Raw genomic sequence first — 21,777 nt, 5'->3', positions numbered from 1 at the left:
GACCCCCACACATCAGGGAGCAGGAAAAATAAACATCAATTCAAGGTTGCACCAGCTGCCAGCTGAAATGATCACCATTAAAGGGAAATCCAGAAGAGAGTTGCTTGGTGATGAGAAGAGCTTGTTTACAAAATGTGTTCCCTCTCAGTAAAAACCATTCTGGGCAGCTTTTTATTCCCTCATTTTAAAGACTGATTTGGAAGATGCACCAGAAAATGATTATTTGGTTAATTCATCTAACAAAATGTACTATTGTGGTTACTTACGAAGGTATTGGGACTTCCAGCAGTTAAGTTTAATCACCAGAGTTTGTGTGGGATCTGGCTACATGGCATTTTGTACTAAAAAGAAGAGATCTAACTGTTTCCCACAGCAACCTCCTTTTACATATTATCTCAAAAATATATTTATAACCAGTTAACAAATAAAGTATTGGACTTAGAATACTTTTATCTGTTTCTGGTTACTCAACCATTCCATCCATATCTTTTCACTTATATTTGTGCCACTTTCAGTGGTTCTCTGTTCATTTTCCTTCTGGAGACTTTTTGTTTGTTTGTTTCTACTCAGGGTCTGGGCATTGTTCCTGACCTTTATTCCCTCAAGGCTAGCTCTCTACCACTTGAGCAAAACTCAACGTCTGGTTTTTTACTTGTTAATTAGAGACAGCCCTGCTAAGGCTGGCTTTGAACTACAATCCTTAGATTTCAGCCTCCTGGGTAGCTAGGGTTATAGGCATGAGCCACCGACACCTGGCTGAAACTTTATATTTAAAGTCTAGATCATGATGGTAGCATGGGTAGCTCATACCTTTCTGTGTCAGAAAGAGGAGAGCTGGGTGCCTCCCACCTCTCTTGGAACTACAAAGATCATGTGACCTGCTTTACCCAACAAAATCTGAAGAGTGAGATGAATTTGCTAAGATCATATATCAGTCCTAATAATCCTAACAGTAAATGTTAGTGGAAAATAATTAATGATGAGAATGTGGAGAGAATGGACTCTTCTTAGGTTGCTAGAAGAAATAGTATAGCTACTGTGGGAAACACTGGTTGTTTATTAAACTTTGATTGTTAACTTAAACATAGAATTACCATATGACCCAATAATTCTGCTCCTAGGTATACATCTGAAAGCATTGAAAAGAAGTATTTGAAGAAAAGCCTGAACACAAACATCAGCTCAACTCACAATTGCCAAAAATGGAGGGGAAAACCCTACCAATATCGATCAAATGATGAATGCACTAACAAAATATACACAAATGTACAATGTGGTATTTTTAGCCATAAATAGGGCATAATGCATTAGTGAAAGAAGCCAGACACACAAAGGCCCATGTACTATATGATTCCACTCATATGAAATGTGCAGAATAGGTGCCGCAGATTAGTGGTTTCCAGAAGCACAGGGAAGTGAGAGTGGAAGGTGCTGCTTAAGGAATGGGGGATTTCCATTTGGGGTCATGAAAAATTTGTGGAACTACATGATGATGAGTTTCACAGTACTACAAGTATAACTAATGACACAAAATTGTACACTTTGGTTAAAATGGTAAAGTTTATTGTATGTGTACTTTATCACAAGTTTTAAAAGGTAATATGCACACACGCAGTGCTCCAATGTGATTATGGGAGCATGTGTTAATATCATCAATCTGATTGATAATAGCCTGATTGAGAAGTAAACCTTCCCCCCCCCCCTCAGTCCTGGGGTTTGAACTCAGGGCCTGGGCACTAATCCTGAGCTTTTACACTTGAGGCTAAGCACCCTACCACTTTGAGCTACAGCTCCACTTCCAGTTTTCTGGTGGTTAATTTGAGATAAGAGTCTCATGGTCTTTCCTGCCTGGCTTCAAACCACAATCCTCAGATCTCAGCTGCCTGAGTAGCTAAGATTATAGGTGTGAGCCACTGGTACCAGGGGATAAGTAAACTTTTATTGTGTTAAGTCACTTGTCACAGCAGCTTAACCTAGCCCGCCTGACTAGATTATTTTATTATACTTGGTTCAGTAACCTTTTCTTAAGCCTCTTTGTGCTAGGCACTGGGTGGGGGGGGGGTAGGTTTGGGAGGGAAATAAAAAGCATCAAAAAGCTTACAAACTGACAAAGGAAATAAACATGTAAACCAAAGATGTTCTTCATTATGGTGGTACCATAATAGAGTTAGATTATGAGTTACAGCAAAAGCACATAATGGAGGGAGATTATGGGTTACAGTGAAAGCACATAATAGAGGTAGATTATGGGTTGCAATGACTGAAATACTTTCATCCTTTAAACTCAGAGAAGCTCCACTGAAGAAAGTGACATATAAATTAAAGTTTAAAAGGTGTGTAGATGTTTGCCAGAAAGACAAAAGAAGAAGCAATGATTTGCACATGTAACATGTTGGCATGCAACATGTTACAACAGGAAATGGCAGTCCTTAAGCAGTAAAGTATGAGATGAAGAGTGCTGGAGATGAAGCCAGACATGTCAACAAGGGTCTGGAGTTTGGACCAAATCTTGCAGCTGGTTCTTTCTAACCTTTGCATTCATGCCACACAAGGAAAATGAGAACACATAGCACAGCGTGCTACAGGGGCCTTGGCCAACCTAGGTGTGTCTTATAACACTATAGTACATGGTAAGCACAACTATGGCTAATAGAAGACTACTGATGATAACCAGTGATGCTCACATTCACATTCTAAATCATGGTTTAGTTCAGTACAAAAAACAAGTATGAGCCAGGCACCGGTGGCTCATGTCTGTAATCCTAGCTACTCAGAGGAGACTGAGATCTGAGGACAGAAGTTTGAAGCCATCCTGGAGGGGAAAGTCTGTGAGATTCTTATCTCCAATAAACTACACAGAAAAAGCTGGAAGAGGCACTGTGGCTTAAACCAGCCTCCAGCAAAAGAAACTCAAATCCCAGGACCAGAAAAAAAAAGTGTGAATTCAGAAAGATCTGGAAGGAGACAGTGGAAATAACCTAAAAAGAAATAGCAGGAGCTAACATTAAAGACAATGATTAGATTCAAGACATGGATAAAGTAGAATTAGCAAATCTGGTTGATAAACAGACTGATTGATTGCATTTGGAGAGGAAAGAAGGAGAAAGAGTTTTAAATGGACCCCAGCATAAATGGTTGGTAGGGTTTCCAATGGGATAGAAGAAAGAGGAAAGGGGAGGAGTGTGGAGACCAGTTAAAAAATATGTTGAACTGATGTTAGTAGAGGTATCTGAAGAGTGGTTAAGTATCAATGTACCTAAATAACGGGCTCAAGGAGAAGACTGGAATTGAGTTAAAGAAAAAGGAATAATGGACCAATGAAACTTACTTAAAGCCAGAGAATAGAGGAGCTGGTTGAAAGAGAATATTAGTAATAAATGAAAAGGGCTGAGGGCATTTAAAGGGAACACAGGAAGAAAAGCCTGTGGGAAATGATATTGACATTTCTTTGATGCATAATGGGATCTACTCACTGAGAGCCCATGAAAAGAGTGATTCTCTTTTATCTTTCTAAATCTGCTTAAATGATCTGTAAAGACACCTCTGGGAATTCCAGAAGATTAGTTCCCTGATAAAGAAGGAAGCCATTTGTGAAAACTAAATATTTATTAAAATTACGAAATTTAAAGTAATTTTGATAAAGTAATAGTCATAATTGTCTGTAACATTACTACATTATATTGTGATGGTCTACTTATATTTTCCCCCTTCTTACTGGCTGTGATATTCTCAAGGGTTTCTAACCTTAGTGTCTAGTATGGCATTGGGCACATAGGACATCATCACAGGTATTTATGAATAAATAGAATTGTGGGTTTTAGAGAATACGTAGAATATGACATAACACTTTTTGGAATTCAGTCCAACAGTCTCCAAGGATTTGTGATAGAAATATGTTAAATGGGCAAGACACGTAGGCCAATATAGACAAGATGTAGACATAGACATATGTGGGTGTTGATAAATGGATGGATAGAGAATATAGCTTGAAATGTAGCAGTGTCCTTTGTAATGGTTAACATTGGTGAGACTGCATGATATATAATACACAGCAAAGTTAATCAACTAATCCATACACAGTAACATATGTGAATCTCACAAATAGTAGTGAAAAAAGCCACATGAAAGAATTCTGTCTTGAGGCTGGAGAAGTAGCTCAAGTGAGAGAGCTTGCCTAGCAAGTGCAAGGCCCTGAGTTTGACCCTAGCACTACCCCAAAAAGAGAAGACAGTCTTAGGCCATTTTGTGCTGTTATACAAGAATACTTGAGACTGGATAATTTATAAAGAATAGAGATTTTCTTCTTAACATTCTGAGGGTAGGAAGTCCAAGGTCAAGGAACTGTTGTCTGGTGAGGGCCTCTTCACTGTGCCATCCCACAGCAGAAGGCAGAAGGCAGAAGGCACAAGGGCAGGAGGGCACATGCACTAGAAAGAAGGCAAGGGGGTCAAACTCATCTTAAGAATCCACTCTCCTATGCCGGGCGCTGGTGGCTCATGCCTGTAATCCTAGCTACTCAGGAGGCTGAGATCTGAGGATCGCGGTTCAAAGCCAGCCCGGGCAGGAGAGACCGTGAGACTCCTATCTCCAATAAACCACCAGAAAACCGGAAGTGGCGCTGTAGCTCAAGTGGTAGAGCGCTCGCCTTGAGCTGAAGAGCTGAGGGACAGCGCCCAGGCCCAGAGTTCAAACCCCACGACCGACAAAAAAAAAGAAAAAAAAAAGAATCCACTCTCCTAATGACTAACTCACTCCCACAGTATCAACCTATTCAACAGGACAAAGCCTTCAGGACTGACCACCAGTTAAAGATTCTACCTCTTGCTGGACACCAGTGGTTCACACCTATATAGCCTAGCTACTTAGGAGGCTGAGATTGAGAGTACTGAGGTTTGAAACCAGCCTAAGCAGAAAAGTTCCTGAGACTCCTTGATGGAGAGCTCGCCACATGGTAATACCGGTGATCAGAGCTGCAAGAGGACACTTTCCATAGGCAGACTGTGCCCAAGTACATGTTAGGGCAAAAAGCAAGACCCCGTGTGAAAAATAACATGCACAAAAGAGGGCTGAGGTGTTGCTCAGTGGTAGAGTGCCTTCTTACCATACCCGGAGTTCAAACCCCCTTACTGCAAAAATAAAACCCAAACCGGGCTGAGAAGGTGGCTCAGTGGTAGAGTGCTTGCCTTGCATGCATGAGGCCCTGGGTTCAATTCCTCAGCACCACATAAGCCAAAAAAAAAAAAAAATCCAGAAGTGGCACTGTAGCTCAAGTGGTAGAGCGCTAGCCTTGAGCTAAAGAGCTGAGGGACAGCTCCTACGCCTAGAGTTCAGGCCCCTTGACCAACCAAAAAATAAAAATAAATAAAACCAAAACCAAAATCCACCTATCAACACTATTGAATTGAGGACTAAGTTTCCAACATGAACTTTGGAGGACACGTTCAGAACACAGACAATGAACACCATATAACTATAATTTTAAGAAGTTTAAAAGCATGCAAAACTAATGTATAGTTTTAGAAGCTCGGTGGGCACTTAACTTTGGAGGGTATAGTGATGGGAAGGAGGGAAGCATGAGAGACACTTTTAGGGAACTGAGTATGTGCTCATCTGGACACTGTTTGTTCACATGGGGCATGCTCAATATGTATTTGTGAGTTTTTTGCATGAACGGTATATACCTATAATATTTCTTACAAACATAATTATGTATGTGGTAGGACAAGATATGCAGAACATCAAAGGTAAAATATCTACATGTGAAATACGAGTATCACATTAGGCAACTCATTGACACTAATCAAAGAATTCAGTGGGTTTAGGAAGGTGTGTGAGACTTGGATGATCTATAAGCTAATGCATCACAAGTCAGTTGGGGATATAGCTCAGTGGTAAAATCCTTGTCTAGAAGACAAGAGACCTGGAGTTCAATCCCCAGCACTGCAAATATATAAAGATATCAAAAGATTTAAGTTGCTAGTAACTCACCTATCAGTATGGAACTGCGGCTTTTGTTGATATTATTATAAAATTACTTTTCTTCTTCGTGCCATGGCATGTTACTCCAAAAAGATGTTATTAAAACAAGATGTTAGAGACTCTATAAGCTTAGTGTGAACCCCACTGCATTGCTGTAGCAGACAGTTGTCATGGAATGTTGCCAGACTTATCGTCTCGGGGGAAAGGGGGTGGTTAAGCCAGAATATCAGGTGGAAGAAATTGTAGTCTAATGAAGTACTTCAGAAGCTCATAGCCTGGCCAGGCACCGGTGGCTCATGCCTGTAATCCTAGCTACTCAGGAGGCTGAGATCTGAGGATCATGGTTTAAAGCCATCCTGGGCAGGAAAGTCCATGAGACTCTTAACTCCAACAAACCACCAGAAAACTGCAAATGGTGCTGTGGCTCAGTGGTACAGTGCTAGCCTTAAGCTGAAGAGCTGAGGGACAGCTCAGACCTAGAGTTCAAGTCCCATGACTGAAAAAAAAAAAAAAAAAAGAAGAAGCTCATAGCCCTGGAAATTCAACTCTGGATGAATGAGTACAGCAGAGTTTCCCAGGCCACCCACTTAGCATTCTAATGATCTGAGGAGCTGGTCCTAACTCTGCCTTTAGTATCAGTTTGATGTTGGGAAAGTTGTTCAATATGTCTGAGCTTAGCTTTTCTCACTGAAAAAAAGAGAAGAGTACTTGCTTATGGTGTTCTATATGCACTATTTAAACTTCACAGCAGCTAGACACTATTTTCCATTTTACAGACATGAAAAAGAGACTAAAAGAGAGGTAGAGTGAGAAGAGAGAAAAAGAGAGAAAGCTGATAACTTGTCTGAAGTCACTCAACTGGGGAGTGGTACCCCCCAAATGGTGACCTGGAGCCATTTAACCCCAAGAGTCCTGCGCTTAACAGTTATACTGAACTGCCTGCTAAAGTTCACCTGTGGGTTAAATGAACCGATGCACTTAATAGTGCGTGGCATATTTTGGGTATTTCTCAAATGTTAATTATTAAAACAAGAGCTGAATAGAATCCAAATCCTAGACCATAACAAATCTGAGGTGAAAGAGGATTACTCAGTATCATCCAGGGCCAAGTTGAAAGCTCAGGCATGCCCAGTCTCAGAGAATCTGCACACAAAAAGTTCTCAGAGCAAGACAGAGGTTCCCTGAAGTGTCAGAAATCATTTAGGTATACAGGAGTTACCTTCTGCAGCGTGGGAACAGACTAGAAGGTAGAAAAGCAAGGAAAAACTGGAGAAAGTCCCAGAACACAGAGAAGGAAGTTGCCAAGACCACAGGGTGATCCTCTGCCCATCAGTTGCTGCTGGGGATGCAGCAGCCGTGTGACTTCAGAGTTGAGAAAATGATGGCCAGAGGAGCCAGGAGTCTCCCAACAACACAGATCCAGTATCCAAATGTGCATGCAGGCCATTCCATCTGACTAGGAAAGAGCAGGAAGCTTAGACCTAAATAGGGTCCATACTCCTGGTGCTTGGGTTTTGTGTGATGCTAAATAATGTCATCATCTCATTCCATAATGTTGTCTCATTCTTTTCTTATCCTTCCCCGTGCCTGAGAGGTCAGGAGACTTATCACTTTGGTTTCCCACTAGATCTTGGCTAGGAATCACAAATGGCCAGTGTTAAGCATGCAAACATTAGTCAAATGAGTCACATGGAAAAATGGTATGAGAATAAAGACAAATATATTAGAGACTAGAAATGGAAAATCTGAGTTGGCTCTTTTTTTTTTTTTTTCTGGTCCTGGTGCATGAACTCAGGGCTTGGGTGCTGTCCCTGATCTTCTTTTGCCCAAAGCTAGCACTCAACCACTTGATCCACAGTGTCATTTCCAGCTTTTTTAAAGTGGTTTATTGGAGATAAAAGTGTCTCACAGACTTTTCTGCCCAGGTTGGCTTTGAACCGCTATCCTCAGATCTCAGTGTCTTGAGTGGCTAGGATTACAGGTGTGAACCATCAGTACCAGGCCTTAGTAAACTTTTAAGATGGAAAACAGGGCTGCAAAGAAGTTTCCCAAATTAGATAAGGGCATTAAACTCTCTATAGAGATTAAAATGTAGAAATCCAAGTTCATACTTTTTAAGTATTGGGGATATGTGAGAGAAAAACTCTGAGTCTTGGAAGACACTACACAATGTTTTACTGTTTCCTTTGCACTTCTATTATTATTTTAATGCTCATTTTCATTTCTTTATGAGCCAGAACTGAAGGCAAAGTGAATGAGGAAAAAATGCTTTGCATATCCCAGCATAAATACAGACGTAGGTTAACCACAACTTTGGATCTGCATTGTTGGGATGTTTTGTTTGTTTTGTCTTTATTTTGCTTTGTGACAAGATATTGATATGTAGCCCAGATTGTCATTAAATTCATGACCCACTTGCTTCTTCTTTCACAGTTCTGGGATAACAAATGTGAAGCACCTGACCCAGCCACATTGCTGATCTGTTAGTAGTCTGCTGTGTACTCTCAGGAGGGATTTTTCCTGGATTTTTTTCTTTTTTTTTTTTTTGTCGGTCGTGGGGCTTGAACTCTGGGCCTGGGCGCTGTCCCTCAGATCTTCAGCTCAAGGCGAGCGCTCTACCACTTGAGCTACAGTGCCACTTCCGGTTTTCTGGTGGTTTATTGGAGATAGGAGTCTCACGGTCTCTCCTGCCCCAGGCTGGCTTTGAACCGCGATCCTCACATCTCAGCCTCCTGAGTAGCTAGGATTACAGGCGTGAGCCACCAGCGCCTGGTCTTCCTGGATTTTTTTAAACCTAATAAATTAGATAAAATTTCATAGCAGAATGTTTCCACTGCTGGACAATCATCATCTCTATCTATCCATATAACTCGTTCATTGACCCACACTGAAAACACTATACCCATTTAGCACTAATTGTTTTCCTATACCAGCCCCTGACTACTATCATTTTATTTTCTGTCTCTATAATTTAATTATGCTAGGACATATAATATTTATCCTTTATATTTGGTTTATTTCATTTGCATAATGTCTTCAAGATTCATTCATGTTGTAGCCTGAGTCAAGAATTTCTTTTTAAGACAAAACAATGTTCCAATGCCTGGCATACACTACATTATTTATTTATCTATTGACCATGGATGGACATTTGGATTGTTTTCATCTTTGTGAATAATGTTACTGGGAATATGGAGTATACACATACCAGTTCAAGCCCTGCTTTTAATTCTTTTGGGTATATAGCTAGAAGTGGAATTGTTGGATCAAATGAAAATTCTATGTGCAAGTTTTTGACAAGCTGTCCTCGACAATATTTTTCCCTTGTTAAATTTCCATCCATTTGAATCGTACCATACAGTTGAACAGTTTATTTTACCTATTTAGTGTACCAGCTTACATTCAGCTTCAATAACCTCTCTTTTGTTTATTCCCTCTTTCCTTTAATAAGGTTATTTAGAAGCATGATCTTATGTTCCATAGCATTGGTTTATTTCCAAAATATAAACATTAGGCTTCACTCTTTGGAACAAATTACTGTTTCCAAAATCATAAGGTAAGTTAGTTAAATGGATAAGACTGACTTAAAAATTTTCTCAAACTGGAAAATCTAGATTAATGGATAAATATCTAGATATAAAAATTGAACCAGGAAGATATAAACCACTTAATGAGATCTATTATACGCAATTTGATTGAAGCAATAACAAAGACTCTCCCATCAAAGAAAACCCCAGGACCTGATGGATTCATTGCCAAATTCTATCAGCTCTTTAAAGAAGAACCCTAGTACTCTTCAAATTCGCCCATAAAATACAAAAGGAATAAATGCTATGGAACTCACTCTATGAAGCAAATAATATATATAGACACACACATAAAGAGAATTATAGACCAATCTCTGTCATGAACTTTGATGCAAAAATTCTCAATACAATTGTTGCAAACCAAATTCAACAACGCACTAAAAAGCTCATACACCATAATTCAGTTGATTTCAAACCAGGGATGCAAGAATGGTTTAACATATGTAAAGCAATGAATGTAGTGTGTAGTAAACAGGACTAAGAACCCAAAGTTACATAACTATCTGAATTGATGCAGAAAGAAAACCTTTGGCAAAATTCAAATGTTCTTTTATGTAAAATCTGAAGAAACTAGGAATAGGAGGAATGTACCTGAACTTAATAATAAGGTATATATATATATATGTATATATGTACATATGTATGTATATATGTGTATATATACGTATATATATACACATATATACATATATATATACATATATATATATAAAGGTCCATTCCTGGATGGTGAGCAGACCTCGCCCAGTACCTGTGTTACCTAAGCAACTGGAACACCTGGAAGAGGTCACATCTGCATCCGCTGAGGTCACATCTGGATCTGATATGGCCACACCTTTCTCCCACCTTGTCCCACCTCCTCTTACCTAGTCCCATTTCCCTTTACCTGGACACACCTTTCCCCACCCATACCCTATATGAGGCCTAACCCAGGGCCAGATGCTCTCTTTGCCAGCTGCATGGAGTGCCAACCTGGCCTGGTCCCAGCAGGTCTACTGAATAAACCTATCCCTTACCTGAATACCATGTGCGTGGTGCTGTTCTTACTCGGCTACCTCTTTTTAAAAACCTAACACATATATGTGTATATGACAACCTATAACGAACGTCATATTAAATGGAAAAAGCTGAAATTATTTTCTCTGAAGTCAAGAACATGACAAGTGTGTCCATTCTCTCCACTCTTATTCAATGTAGTACTGGCATTCTTAGCCACAGCAATAAGACAGGAGAAAGAAAATAGATCCAAATGGGGAAAGAAAGAACTTCTGTCAAATTATATCTATTTGCAGATGATATGGTCTTATATTTAACAGACCCTACAGACTCCACCAAAAAAATTCTAGATCTGATAAACACCTTCAGAAACATAACAAGTTATGAAACCAATAGTCAACAATTAGAAGATTTTAACTACACCAAAAATGAATGGTTAAATTAAGATGTCTCAGTTAAATGAGAGAGAGCAGAGGAAGGGATGGGAAGGGAGGAACTAAAGGTCAATAATGGATGCCTAGTACTTAACTGTAAAGAACACAGGCTCCATCTTACAGATCTAGTTTCCCTATAATTCCATCCTATGCTAATTAGTGTTGGTATTGGGGTTTGTACTCAGGACCAGGGCATTGTTCCCTACCTTTTTTGCTCAAGGCTGGTGCTTTACTGTGTGAGCCACAGTTCCACTTCTGAATTTTTTTCTTGGAAGGGAAGGAAGAAAGAAGTCGTTGCCAATCCTGGGGCTTGAACTTAGAGCCTGAGCTTTTATTGCTTAAGGCTGGTGCTCTACCACTTGAGCCACAGTTCCACTTCTGGTTTTTTGGTGAGTCTCATGGACTTTCCTGTCCAGGCTGGCTTCGAACTGTGACCCTCTGACCTTAGCCTCTTGAGTAACTAGGGTTACAGGCGTAAGCCGGGCTCGTGTCTTTTCTTTAATTTTTAAATTTTATTTATTTAGATTTCTTTAAACCTTTTAAGCCTTGGTCAAGTAGCAATGAGGCAAAAGAGCAAACACCCTGGCTCTCACGCTGGCAAGGTGCAGGGTAAGGTCTCCAGGGCATCCAGAGGGCCAAGCACGAGGCCACACGGATAAATAAGCACCCATCCTGTAAAGTCAAGGGAGGCCACAGGCCGGGTGGCGCCGGGGCTGGGAGCCCAGCGTCCCCGCCAGCCCGTGCCAGGCCAGGAGAGGGGGACCACCGTGCCTGGGAAGGAGCGCGCCCAGCCGCCGGCCCGTCTCGCCTGACCGCAGCAGAGGGAGGGATGCCTCCTGGCCAGCTGTGGGCACCGCGGTGGATGGGAGAGGCGGCGGAGCTCCCCCGGGGGCAGGCGGCTGGCGGAGCCCGGGGCAGGAGGGCAGCGGAGGACAAGCGCGCGTTGCCCGGGGAGGCGGAGCGGAGCCCGCAGGGCGCACGCGCATGCGCACGGGCGCCGCCACCGGCCGGAAGAGCAGCGCGGCCGAGCGGCTGCAGCCAGCGCGCGAGCGCGGGGAGAGCGCGGGGAGTGCGCGGGGAGTGCGCGGGCCGCGACATGGGGCCCCCGGAGAGCGCCGGGGACGCGGCCGACTTGGAGGAGTCGGGGCTGCCGCTGACGGACTACGCGCCGCCCCGGGAGGCGGACGGCGAGCGGGTGGACGCCGAGGCGGCGGACGCCCCCGGGAGCCGCAGGTGCTGGCTCTGCCGTTCCTTGCGGTGCGGCTCGAGCTCGGAGCCCGGTGAGTGCGCGGTGCGGGGAGTGTGCGGTGCGGGAAGTGCGCGGTGCGGGGAGTTAGTGGGGGTGAGTGCGGTGCGGGGAGTGCTCGGTGCGTGGAGTGCGCGGTGCGGGGAGTGCGGTGTCGAGAGTTAGCGGGGTGAGTGAGCGATACTGGGAATGCGTGGTGCGGGGAGTGCGCGGTGCGGAGTGTTCGCGGGGGTGAGTGATCGGTGCGGGGATTGCGGTGCGGAGTGTTCGCGGGGGTGAGTTCTCGGTGCGGAGAGTGCTCGGTGCGGGGAGTGCTCGGTGCGGGCGGTGCTCGGTGCGGGGGTGCTCGGTGCGGGCGGTGCTCGGTGCAGAGAGTGCTCGGTGCGGGGAGTGCGCGGTGCCGGGGAATGCGCTGTGCGGACCCCGCGCGGGTCTCACCTGGGGCGATCGGGGATGGGGAGCGTGGTGTGGGAGGGGATGTCTCTTCCACCGGGGTGCAGTGCCCACCGCGCCTTCATCCCTCAGTGGGTGCCAGGACGGGGGTGGGGGGGGAGTTTGTTCCAGAATTTGCCACCCTTCTGGGAGTCTGCTTGGGTTACCGGTGGCGTGCGGGACCGGGCAGCCACGTGGTGAAGGTGGGAGGTCACCGGAGAGGCCGGGCCCGCGTTAAGGAAGACCCTTAACCCTGGTTCCGCCTGAGAAGGTTGAGCACAGCACGGATTCCTTAGAAAAAGTGTGTGTCCCGGCGTTGTAGAATCTTGGAGAGGCACCGGAGTGCCAGCCCTGGTTCATCAAGCTGGGGAGCTACTTTGGGGTTCTTCAACATTTTAGAAACGGATTGAAAAACAAGGTGGTCGGGACTTCCGTGCCCCATCCCCAAAGCCGGGAACCTCTCCTCTGACCAAGAGGCAAAGTGAGGCTCAGGGCATTTCTATAACTTTGTTTTTTCTTCTTACCTCTCTCAAAAACTGCCTCCCGTGGGCATGGGCGAGACCGAGCAGGTCTGGGCAGCACCTGGGGAAAGGATCCCAGCTTGCCAGAAACCCAACTCCAGGGCACTTTCTACTGGAGCAGCTTCCTAAAAGGAAGGCTGTGGAGATGTACCTACTCATGTAACTGTAACCCCTCTGTACAGTATCTTTACGATTAAATATAAAGAGAAAAAGAGAGAGGAGAGAGAGACAGAGAGACAGACAGACAGAGAGACAAAGTGCTGTATTTGCACAATCATTCCTGGGTCTCCTCCCCTGAGCTTGCCACGGGGTGAGGGGTCTCTCTCCCCACCTAATTTCCCCTTCCCCTCTATGAAGTTTCACATTTAGGCACACAAAAAGCCTAAGAAGATGGTTCTTGCTACATTTCTGTCCTAAATGTGAACAGAAGTGATCAGACTTGTGATGGTTTGTGCATAGGCTAGTGCCTCCAGGGCAATTAACTCCAAACTGGGTTGACCAGGCCGGTGGCCCTTGAGAAGGTCATTTTTTACCTTCTTACTCCAGGATGGAAGGGAATGTCCTTGCAAATGTCCTTTGGGCATCCACAGGACATCCACTAGGATGGGACTTGGCAAAATGACAAACCTGTGTGAGCAAGTGAAACTAAGAACCAGTGTCTTTTAAATTCAAAGTTTTTTTTTTTTTGGCCATGGGGCTTGAACTCTGGGCCTGGGGCACTGTCCCTCAGCTCTTCAGCTCAAGATGAAAGTTCTATCACTTGAGCCACAGAGCCACTTCTGGCTGAGTGGTTGATTGTAGATAACACTCCCACAGACTTTCTTGCCCAGGCTGGCTTTGAACCCTGATCCTCAGGTCTCAACCTCCTGAGTAGCTAGAATTACAGGCGTGAAAGCCCAGCTCAAGATGTTTTTAAATGGTCATCAGATAACATTCTGGGGGGGAAAAGCCCAACTATAAAAACATTTTGAACTTCTGTTCTCATTGAACACTTTGGTAATCCCATTTTACTTTAGTTTTGTTGTTGTTGTTTTAATGTAGCCCACTCTGGTCTTGAACTCAGGTTCCTCCTGCTTCAGCCTCCCAAGTGCTAGGATTACAGGGATTTGCCTCTGTGTCTGGCTTTTAGACTCTTGATTTAAGTGGATGATCTTAACAAAGCTCCATTTAAAATTTAGTTTGGAACTGTTATCCTTTTCTTACATTCTGGGATGATCTTAACAGTGTACAGCTTTCATAAGGCATTTATTTGGTCTCTTCAGGAACAGTGTGGATCTTAGACTGAAGCAAGAAGTGACATCCCTGTTCGTTCCAGTCTACTGCAGGGAGTGGACTCTGTAGTCTAGCAGTGGTCTTTAATAGAACTTTCACAAGCCATACATACAGCTTCTGTGGGGTACAATTTGGAAAGTGAATTTGTTGTATATTTCTCAGGTGATTCTAAATTCCAGCCATATTTGTGAATCACCAGCTTAAAAAAGTAGAGGATAAAGAAACATGTTAAAAAAAATTGTTCTTTGCAAATAGCTAATGGTGGCCACTTACTTAATTTGAATTATTTAGAGGCACCATGTGGTTAGATACAAACATGGAGATGCCTTACACTGACAGATACCTCTTTGTGTTATCCCACTTCCTTGCTCATCTCCACAGAGAAGGTGACATTATTTTAGAGGCTGAAATTTCCTTGAAAAGAACCATTCTTGCCCTCATTAACAAGTAATAAAGGTCAGCTAGACCCCCTAACATACATCCTGTTATAATCAGGAAAGATGAGCTTTAAGTATTTACAGGCACACACCAAAAAGATTGTGTGTGTGTGTAAATGTTTGCTTTAAAGGAAAGAACCATCATAGCCAAAGATATCAAATTATGTTTTAAAAGAGTTAAATGTTGAGTTGAAAATATTTCTGGAGAAAAACTTATAAAAATGAGTTTAGATGGGAGGAGATCCTTTGAATTAATAGACAAGAAGATGTTTTCTGTCTTCGATCTTCCCTGTTCTGTCTGAGGGTGAAGGTTCTGTGTATGAGTTGGGCTTCTCCTAAGAACAATTGTTGTATTTGGACACGAATTCTGAAATTTCAGAAGCCAGATTCTGAGGCCGACCACAGCCAAGGCCTGTATTTTGTGGTTCTTCACTTGGAAGTCTTACAAAGCTACGTTCTCATGGCCTCAGTAGCCATGTGCTATTTGCTTCTACAGCGTTTGAGCACCTGGACACAGGACAGGATGTGGAGAATTTTGGCACCTGGTATGGAGTGAGTGCTGGCTGTGCGGCAGCCTCTCCAGCTGATACTGATAGAGCAGGAAGAGGGGATACCCTTGATGAGAGTGGCATCTGCAAAGGTCAGGCTATACACTCTCTCCAGGAAGACCTAATTAGCACACTTGGGTCGCAGTTTGTAGTCACTTATGGGCAAAGGTACCTAAACAACAGGAGGATGTTGAAATGTATTACCTGATGTAACATTTATCAAAGGGGGCGGCGGGAAACCTCCAGAATTATGCAATACTATTCTGTAGTTGAGTAGCACATTTGTACATTCCTGGATTGGAGCAGCAATCTTAGTTTTCCAGCAAATTGTATGTGTCCATCCCTCCTGCAGCTCTGTGATTCTCTGAACCCTCAGAGCCGGTTATGTTGTCTTCTTTTCTAATTGATTTTGTGCAAGTTTGGGAAAAGAGAGGGGAGAAAAAGCATATATTTATTCTTCAGTGTGTGGTTGTGTTTTCAGAGAGCTCTCCGCTTATTCTCTCCCATTTTTCTTTCCTCTCAATAACAGAGGATTAAGTTGGATAGCAGGTTCCTACTTGCATGAGAGGACGGAGGAAAAGGCTGAGCAAAAGCTCCATGCCCACACAGGTTATCATTGATGGGTTGAATAGTTGAGGGCCTGGAGAAAGCACTGTTTTCCTGGTTCGCATCAAATCAAGAAGTGAGGCTAAGATGCAGATCCATGCAAGGAATTTAGGAGTCAGATTGCTGCAGAGCCCTGCTCTCCACTGGGAAGATGTATTGTGAGCCATGAAAAGTGAAGTCAAGATTTGATTCACAGTTCATGATTTCACAACCGAGAACCTTCTCAGATTGTGTTGGTGCCAGTAACATTAGGGCCTTGAGTCTCTCTGTGAATTTCTCTCATCTATTTTCATTTACCAAGTATTCATTCAAGGTCTCCAGGTGCCTGCCATGAACAGAGACAGGTGAGACTCCAGCCCTGAAGGAACTCAGAGTCAACAAATGACCAGGTCACACAGTTAGTTATAAATTACTTTATAGAAAGAAAAATTTAGAAAAGGACAGCTTTCTTCAGGAAACCAGATTTTCCAGTGAGCTGTATCTTTGGGAAGTAGTTTCTTTGTGTGTGTTAATACTGGGGCTTGAGCTTGAACTCTTGCTTGGCTTTTTGCTCAAGGCTGGGATTGTGCCACTGAAGCTTCAGCTCTAATTCCAGCCTTTTACTGGTTAATTGGAGATACCAGTCTCTCAGATTTATCTACCTGGGCTCATTTCAAACCATGATCTTCAGATCTCAACCTCCTGAGTAACTGGGATTATCAATGTGAGCCACTGGTGCCTGGTCAGGAAGTATTTTTTTCTACAAGTATTTCATAAAAATTTCTTTCACCATTTTGGCAAGCTTCCTACTGCTTGACTTGTGAGGGATAATTCTTCAGTAAGCTGAAAAGGAAATCTGCTGTATAGGGTAAAATAGCATTTTTTAAGTGCAAGTTGAAATTGTCCTTGTCTATGGCCTTTATTATTACTAGGAGAAATAGACACTGTCCAGACAAGGGATATACTCAGGCCATTGTCATAATCTGCCAGCCACTGCTACCGTCCCACTGTTTCTCTCGGTTTCTAAGTGAAAGTTATGAAACATGCACTTGGAAACAAGGACTAACCAGAATTTAATCTTTTTCAGAAGCCAAGAAGAAAGCACCCTGTCCTGGACTTGGCTTGTTTTACACATTATTGTCTGCCTTCCTTTTCTCAGTGGCCTCTTTATTTGTTAAAAAAGTGCAAGACGTCCATGCTGTAGAAATTAGTGCATTTCGATGTGTGTTCCAAATGCTAGTTATTATGCCTTGCTTAATATACAGAAAGTAAGTATTTCTTAACTGCGAAGTAGAAGACATAAATAAATGTGTGCAAATCTTTTGAACTGCCTTAATTATTTTTGCTCTGTGATATCATGGTTTACCATAGAACTTACCAGTTTCAGAGCCCTTGGCTCTGATTAATGAACAGTTCCAAGGTTGTAGTCCCAAGGAAAGTTTTTACCATCAGCACATATCACATACCCTCCAAAGAACAAGAAAGAGGTTTAGTTATTTGCTACTCCTTTTATGAGAGCCAAGTTTTCCCCTTAGCTTGTACCATTTTTCCCTACTTTTTTGACATGACTAGTATTTGGAAGAAAAAAGTAAATGAAAGGAAGTAGTGCATGTAGTGTCAGAGATTTAGGTGTACCAGGCAGCTCTCATTAGGGTGGAGAGATAGAGGTAAGATTCAGATTCAGATTTTTTTGTTGTCATTGTTGCTGGTGCTAGGGTGTGAACCCAGATGCTGTTCCTTAGTTGTTTCAGTACTCCAGGCTGCTACTCTACCATTTGAGCCACAGTTCCACATTCAACTTTTTGGTGATTAATTGAAGATCTGAATCTCATGTACTTTTCTGCCTGGGCTGGCTTTCCCTCAGCTGGCTTTGAAGCATGCCTTCAGATCTCAGCCTTCTTAGTAACTAGGATTACAAGTATGAGCTTCTGGCTCTCAACTTTGAGGTCTTTTTGATTACTTTGCACACTCAATTTTCTCCTCTGTTAACTGGAGACAGTGGTACACTTTGGACTCTTGGCCTACCGTATGATTGCAAGGGTCAAATAAGAATTATTCAGAGTGCGTTGTTAAAATGTAAAAAACATACAAACACCACCTTTATTCTCCCCTCACCCTTCTCCCCTAGCCCTACCCTTCTTTTCTTTCCTTATGGAATTCACCATTCTACCTGGTTTATAACTATGCCTCTCTCTACTATCATAATCCCCACGCCACTGTACTTTGAATCCTTGAAAGGAGACCAGTTGAGTCCCTAGCGGCTGTCTTACTCTTTCTTTGGGCATAGATACTTAACCCCTAAATTAAAAGTTTCAGTTTCCTGGGCACTGGTGGTTTGTGTCTACAACCCTATCTACTCAGGAGGCTGAGATCTGAGGATTGTGGTTCAAAGCCAGCCTGGGCAAGAAAGTCCATGAGACTCTTTTCCTGGGCTGGAAAGATCCAGGAGTCTTATCTCCAATTAATCTCTAGATAATGGAAAGTAGAGCTGTGCCTCAAAGTGGTAGAGCACTAGCCTTGAGACAAAAACCTCAGGGACAGTACCCAGGCCCTGAGTTCAAAATAAAAAGTTTTGGCCACGGGGCTGGGAAGGTGGCTCAGTGGTAGAGCGCTTGCCTTGCATGCCTGAGGCCCTGGGTTCAATTCCTCAGCACCACATAAGCAAAAAGAAAAAAAGCCGAAAGTGGTGCTGTGGCTCAAGAGGTAGAGCGCTAGCCTTGAGCTGAAGAGCTGAGGGACAGCGCCCAGGCCCAGAGTTCAGGCCCCAGGACCGGACCAAAAAAAAAGTTTTGGCCAGGCACAGATGGTTCACGCCTGTAATCCTAGCTACTGTGGTGGCTCACGCCTATAATCTTAGCTACTGGGGAGGCTGGGATCCGAGGATTATGGTTAAAAGCCTGCCCCAGCAGGAAAGTCCATGAGCCTCTTATCTCCAATAAACTACTCAGAAAAAGCCAGAAGTGGTGCTATGACTCAAGTGGTAGAGCACTAGCCTTGAGCACAGAAAGATTCAGGGACAGAGTGCAGGCCCTGAGTTCAAGCCCCAGGACTGGCAACAAAAAAGAAAAGAAAGAAGTTTCAAAGTCTCCAAGTGTCTCACAACATAATTCAGAGTCACACAGAATCGTTTTAAACCCTTATCCTGAGGAATTGGTAGAAAAAATTAAAATCTGCTAAGATTGTCAGAAATTCTCCTTAAGTGTGAACAGGTCCTAGCACTTTAGGAGATCCTGGTGAGACTTGAGAAATTCCTCCAGTGGCAACAGAGCACTGAGGCTAATAGAACCATCTTCCCCATTATGGAAGAAAATTATGGTCAAAGAGTCCTTTGTCCTAATCTGTTTTGATACCTAGCTTGCCAACACAGATCTAAAGGTAACCTGTCTGCCTTTCCTTTCCTTTCTTTTTTTCCTCTCTCTCTCTTTTTTCTCTATTGTTTTTTTGTACCTGTCCTGAGGCTTGAACTCAGAGCCTGGGTGCTTGTCCCTGAGCTTTTTTGCTCAAAGCTAGTACTCTACCACTTGAGCCACAGCTCCACTTCCAGCTTTTTTGGAGATAAGAGTTCCACAGACTTTGCTGCATGGGCTGTCTTGGAACCTGATCCTCAGATCTCAGGCATGAGCCACTGGTGCCTGGCTGTACTTTATTTCTAATCCACACATCAAGGGTCTCTGTGTTGGGCCCAGATGGTATCATAATGAAAGCCCAGCACAAATCAGAGCTGTACCTGAGACTTTACAGAGTAGGTATTTAATAAATACGTAGTTAAAAAAAATTAAAAGCAATGATTACACTTTTTGAACCACTTCATATTCATCTCTGTGTATTTTAATTTTCTCCTCATGAGAACATTGAAAACAGTTCTCACATTCAGTGATGAAAGTTAACTTTATAACCTTGCTTTAGCTTTTATAGAGCAGCTCAGAACATTGAGAACTTTCTGCACATTAGCCAGGATCAACTTTCCTCATACAGCACTGCTAAATTTTGAAATTGTATTACTATAAAAATAACACATTGTCATCATAGAAAACCTGGGGGAAGTAAAAAGGAAAATGATCTCCCTATTAAAGTAAAACTACTCTTAACATCTAGTCTGTTTTCCTTTTTTTCCCCAAGCATACTACCTATACATATGGAGAATTATGTGTTTATTTACTAATTTACAATTATGTGGGTTTTTGTTCATACTGTGAACACTTAAAATGACATTAGCAATACTATCCTGAGAAAATATTTTTAAAAGGTATGTAATACTCAGATGACAATGTTATAATTAATTTATTCCCATTTTTTACATTTAGAACTTTTGAAGTATTGTTTAATTAAATATTTTTGATGTATAAGCAAATACTAAGTTGGTTTAACATGCCTTTCTTCATTTGCATTTACAGGACTGGTTTTATAGGCCCCAAAGGTCAGCGACTTTTCCTCCTTCTCAGAGGAATACTTGGTTCTACTGCCATGATCCTTATGTACTATGCTTTCCAGACAACATCCCTCGCAGATGCCACAGTCATCGCCTTTAGCTGTCCAGTGTTTACATCACTATTTGCTTGCCTATTTCTCAAGGAAAAGTATAGCCTTTGGGATGCTTTCTTCATCTTGTTCACCATCACTGGAGTGATCCTTATTGTGAGACCGCCATTTTTGTTTGGTTCCATTACTACAGCGGTGGAAAAAAACTACTCCGACCACCTTAAAGGGACATTTGCAGCCATTGGACACGCTGTGCTGGCCGCGATGACTCTAGTTATCCTGAGGAAAATGGGAAAATCTGTGGACTACTTTCTCAGCATTTGGTATTATGTCATCCTTGGCCTTCTTGAAAGCACAGTTGTCCTCTTTATAACTGGGGAGTGGAGTCTGCCTAACTGTGGGTTGGACAGGTTGTTTCTCATACTCATTGGGCTCCTAGGGTTGGGGGGTCAGATATTTATCACAAAAGCAGTCCAAATAGAAAAAGCAGGACCTGTAGCAATGATGAAGACAATGGATGTGGTCTTCGCTTTCATCTTTCAGATTATTTTCTTCAATGATGTGCCCACCTGGTGGACAGTGGGTGGTGCTCTATGTGTAGTAGCCAGTAGTACTGGAGCAGTCCTTCGTAAGTGGTTACAGAGTTCCAAATGAATCATCTTGGTTGAGATCTAGAGATTTTTTTCCAAGTATACCATCATTCAGTTTAGACACACACGCACGCACCTGAAAAGTCTGCATTTATTCGTTGATGTTTAAGTAATTTTATAAACTATCATTTTTTAATATGGTATGTGTTCAATTAGAAGAATAACCAGTCTGTTTGATCTAGAAAATGTTTTGGGTAGCTTTTGTTTTTGCTTTGGTTTTCTTTTTATGTTGTGAGGCATAAGCAAGAGAAGTGCTCATCTGAAGACTACAACATTTTTATGACTTTAAATGTATTTTTAAATGTACCTAACTTTAAATGTATTTTTGTTACAGATGAGATATGGGTACAGGAATTTTTTTTTTTGGGGTCGGTCATGGGGCTTGAACTCTGAAGCTGAGCGCTGTCCCTCAGCTCTTCAGCTCAAGGCTGGTAGTGCTCTGCTATTTGAGCCACAGCTCTACTTCTGGCTTTTTGGTAGTTAATTGGAGATAAGACTCTCTCAAAGACTTTCCTGCCTGGGCTAGTTTTGAACCACAGTCCTTCAGATCTCAGCCTCACAAGTAGCTAGGATTACTGGCATAAGCCACAGTGTCTGGGTTTTTGTTTTTT

General features: G+C 42.8%; 1 protein-coding gene across 1 annotated transcript; it reads left to right on the top strand.

Annotated features, from left to right (window-relative positions):
* The first annotated feature begins 12,076 nt into the window (after positions 1-12,076).
* On the top strand, positions 12,077-21,538 carry Slc35g1 (solute carrier family 35 member G1). Its single transcript, XM_042689486.1, has 3 exons — positions 12,077-12,276; positions 17,125-17,305; positions 20,432-21,538. The coding sequence occupies exons 1-3, from the start codon at positions 12,093-12,095 to the stop codon at positions 21,168-21,170; spliced, it is 1,104 nt and encodes a 367-aa protein (XP_042545420.1). The 5' UTR covers positions 12,077-12,092; the 3' UTR covers positions 21,171-21,538.
* Positions 21,539-21,777: the final 239 nt, after the last annotated feature.

The sequence above is a fragment of the Dipodomys spectabilis genome, unplaced genomic scaffold (genome assembly GCF_019054845.1).
Source record: "Dipodomys spectabilis isolate Male_0828 unplaced genomic scaffold, ASM1905484v1 ptg000125l, whole genome shotgun sequence".
Lineage (NCBI taxonomy): Eukaryota > Metazoa > Chordata > Mammalia > Rodentia > Heteromyidae > Dipodomys > Dipodomys spectabilis.
Note: the sequence above shows the minus strand (reverse complement) of the source record. Positions and strands in the feature narration are given on the sequence as shown.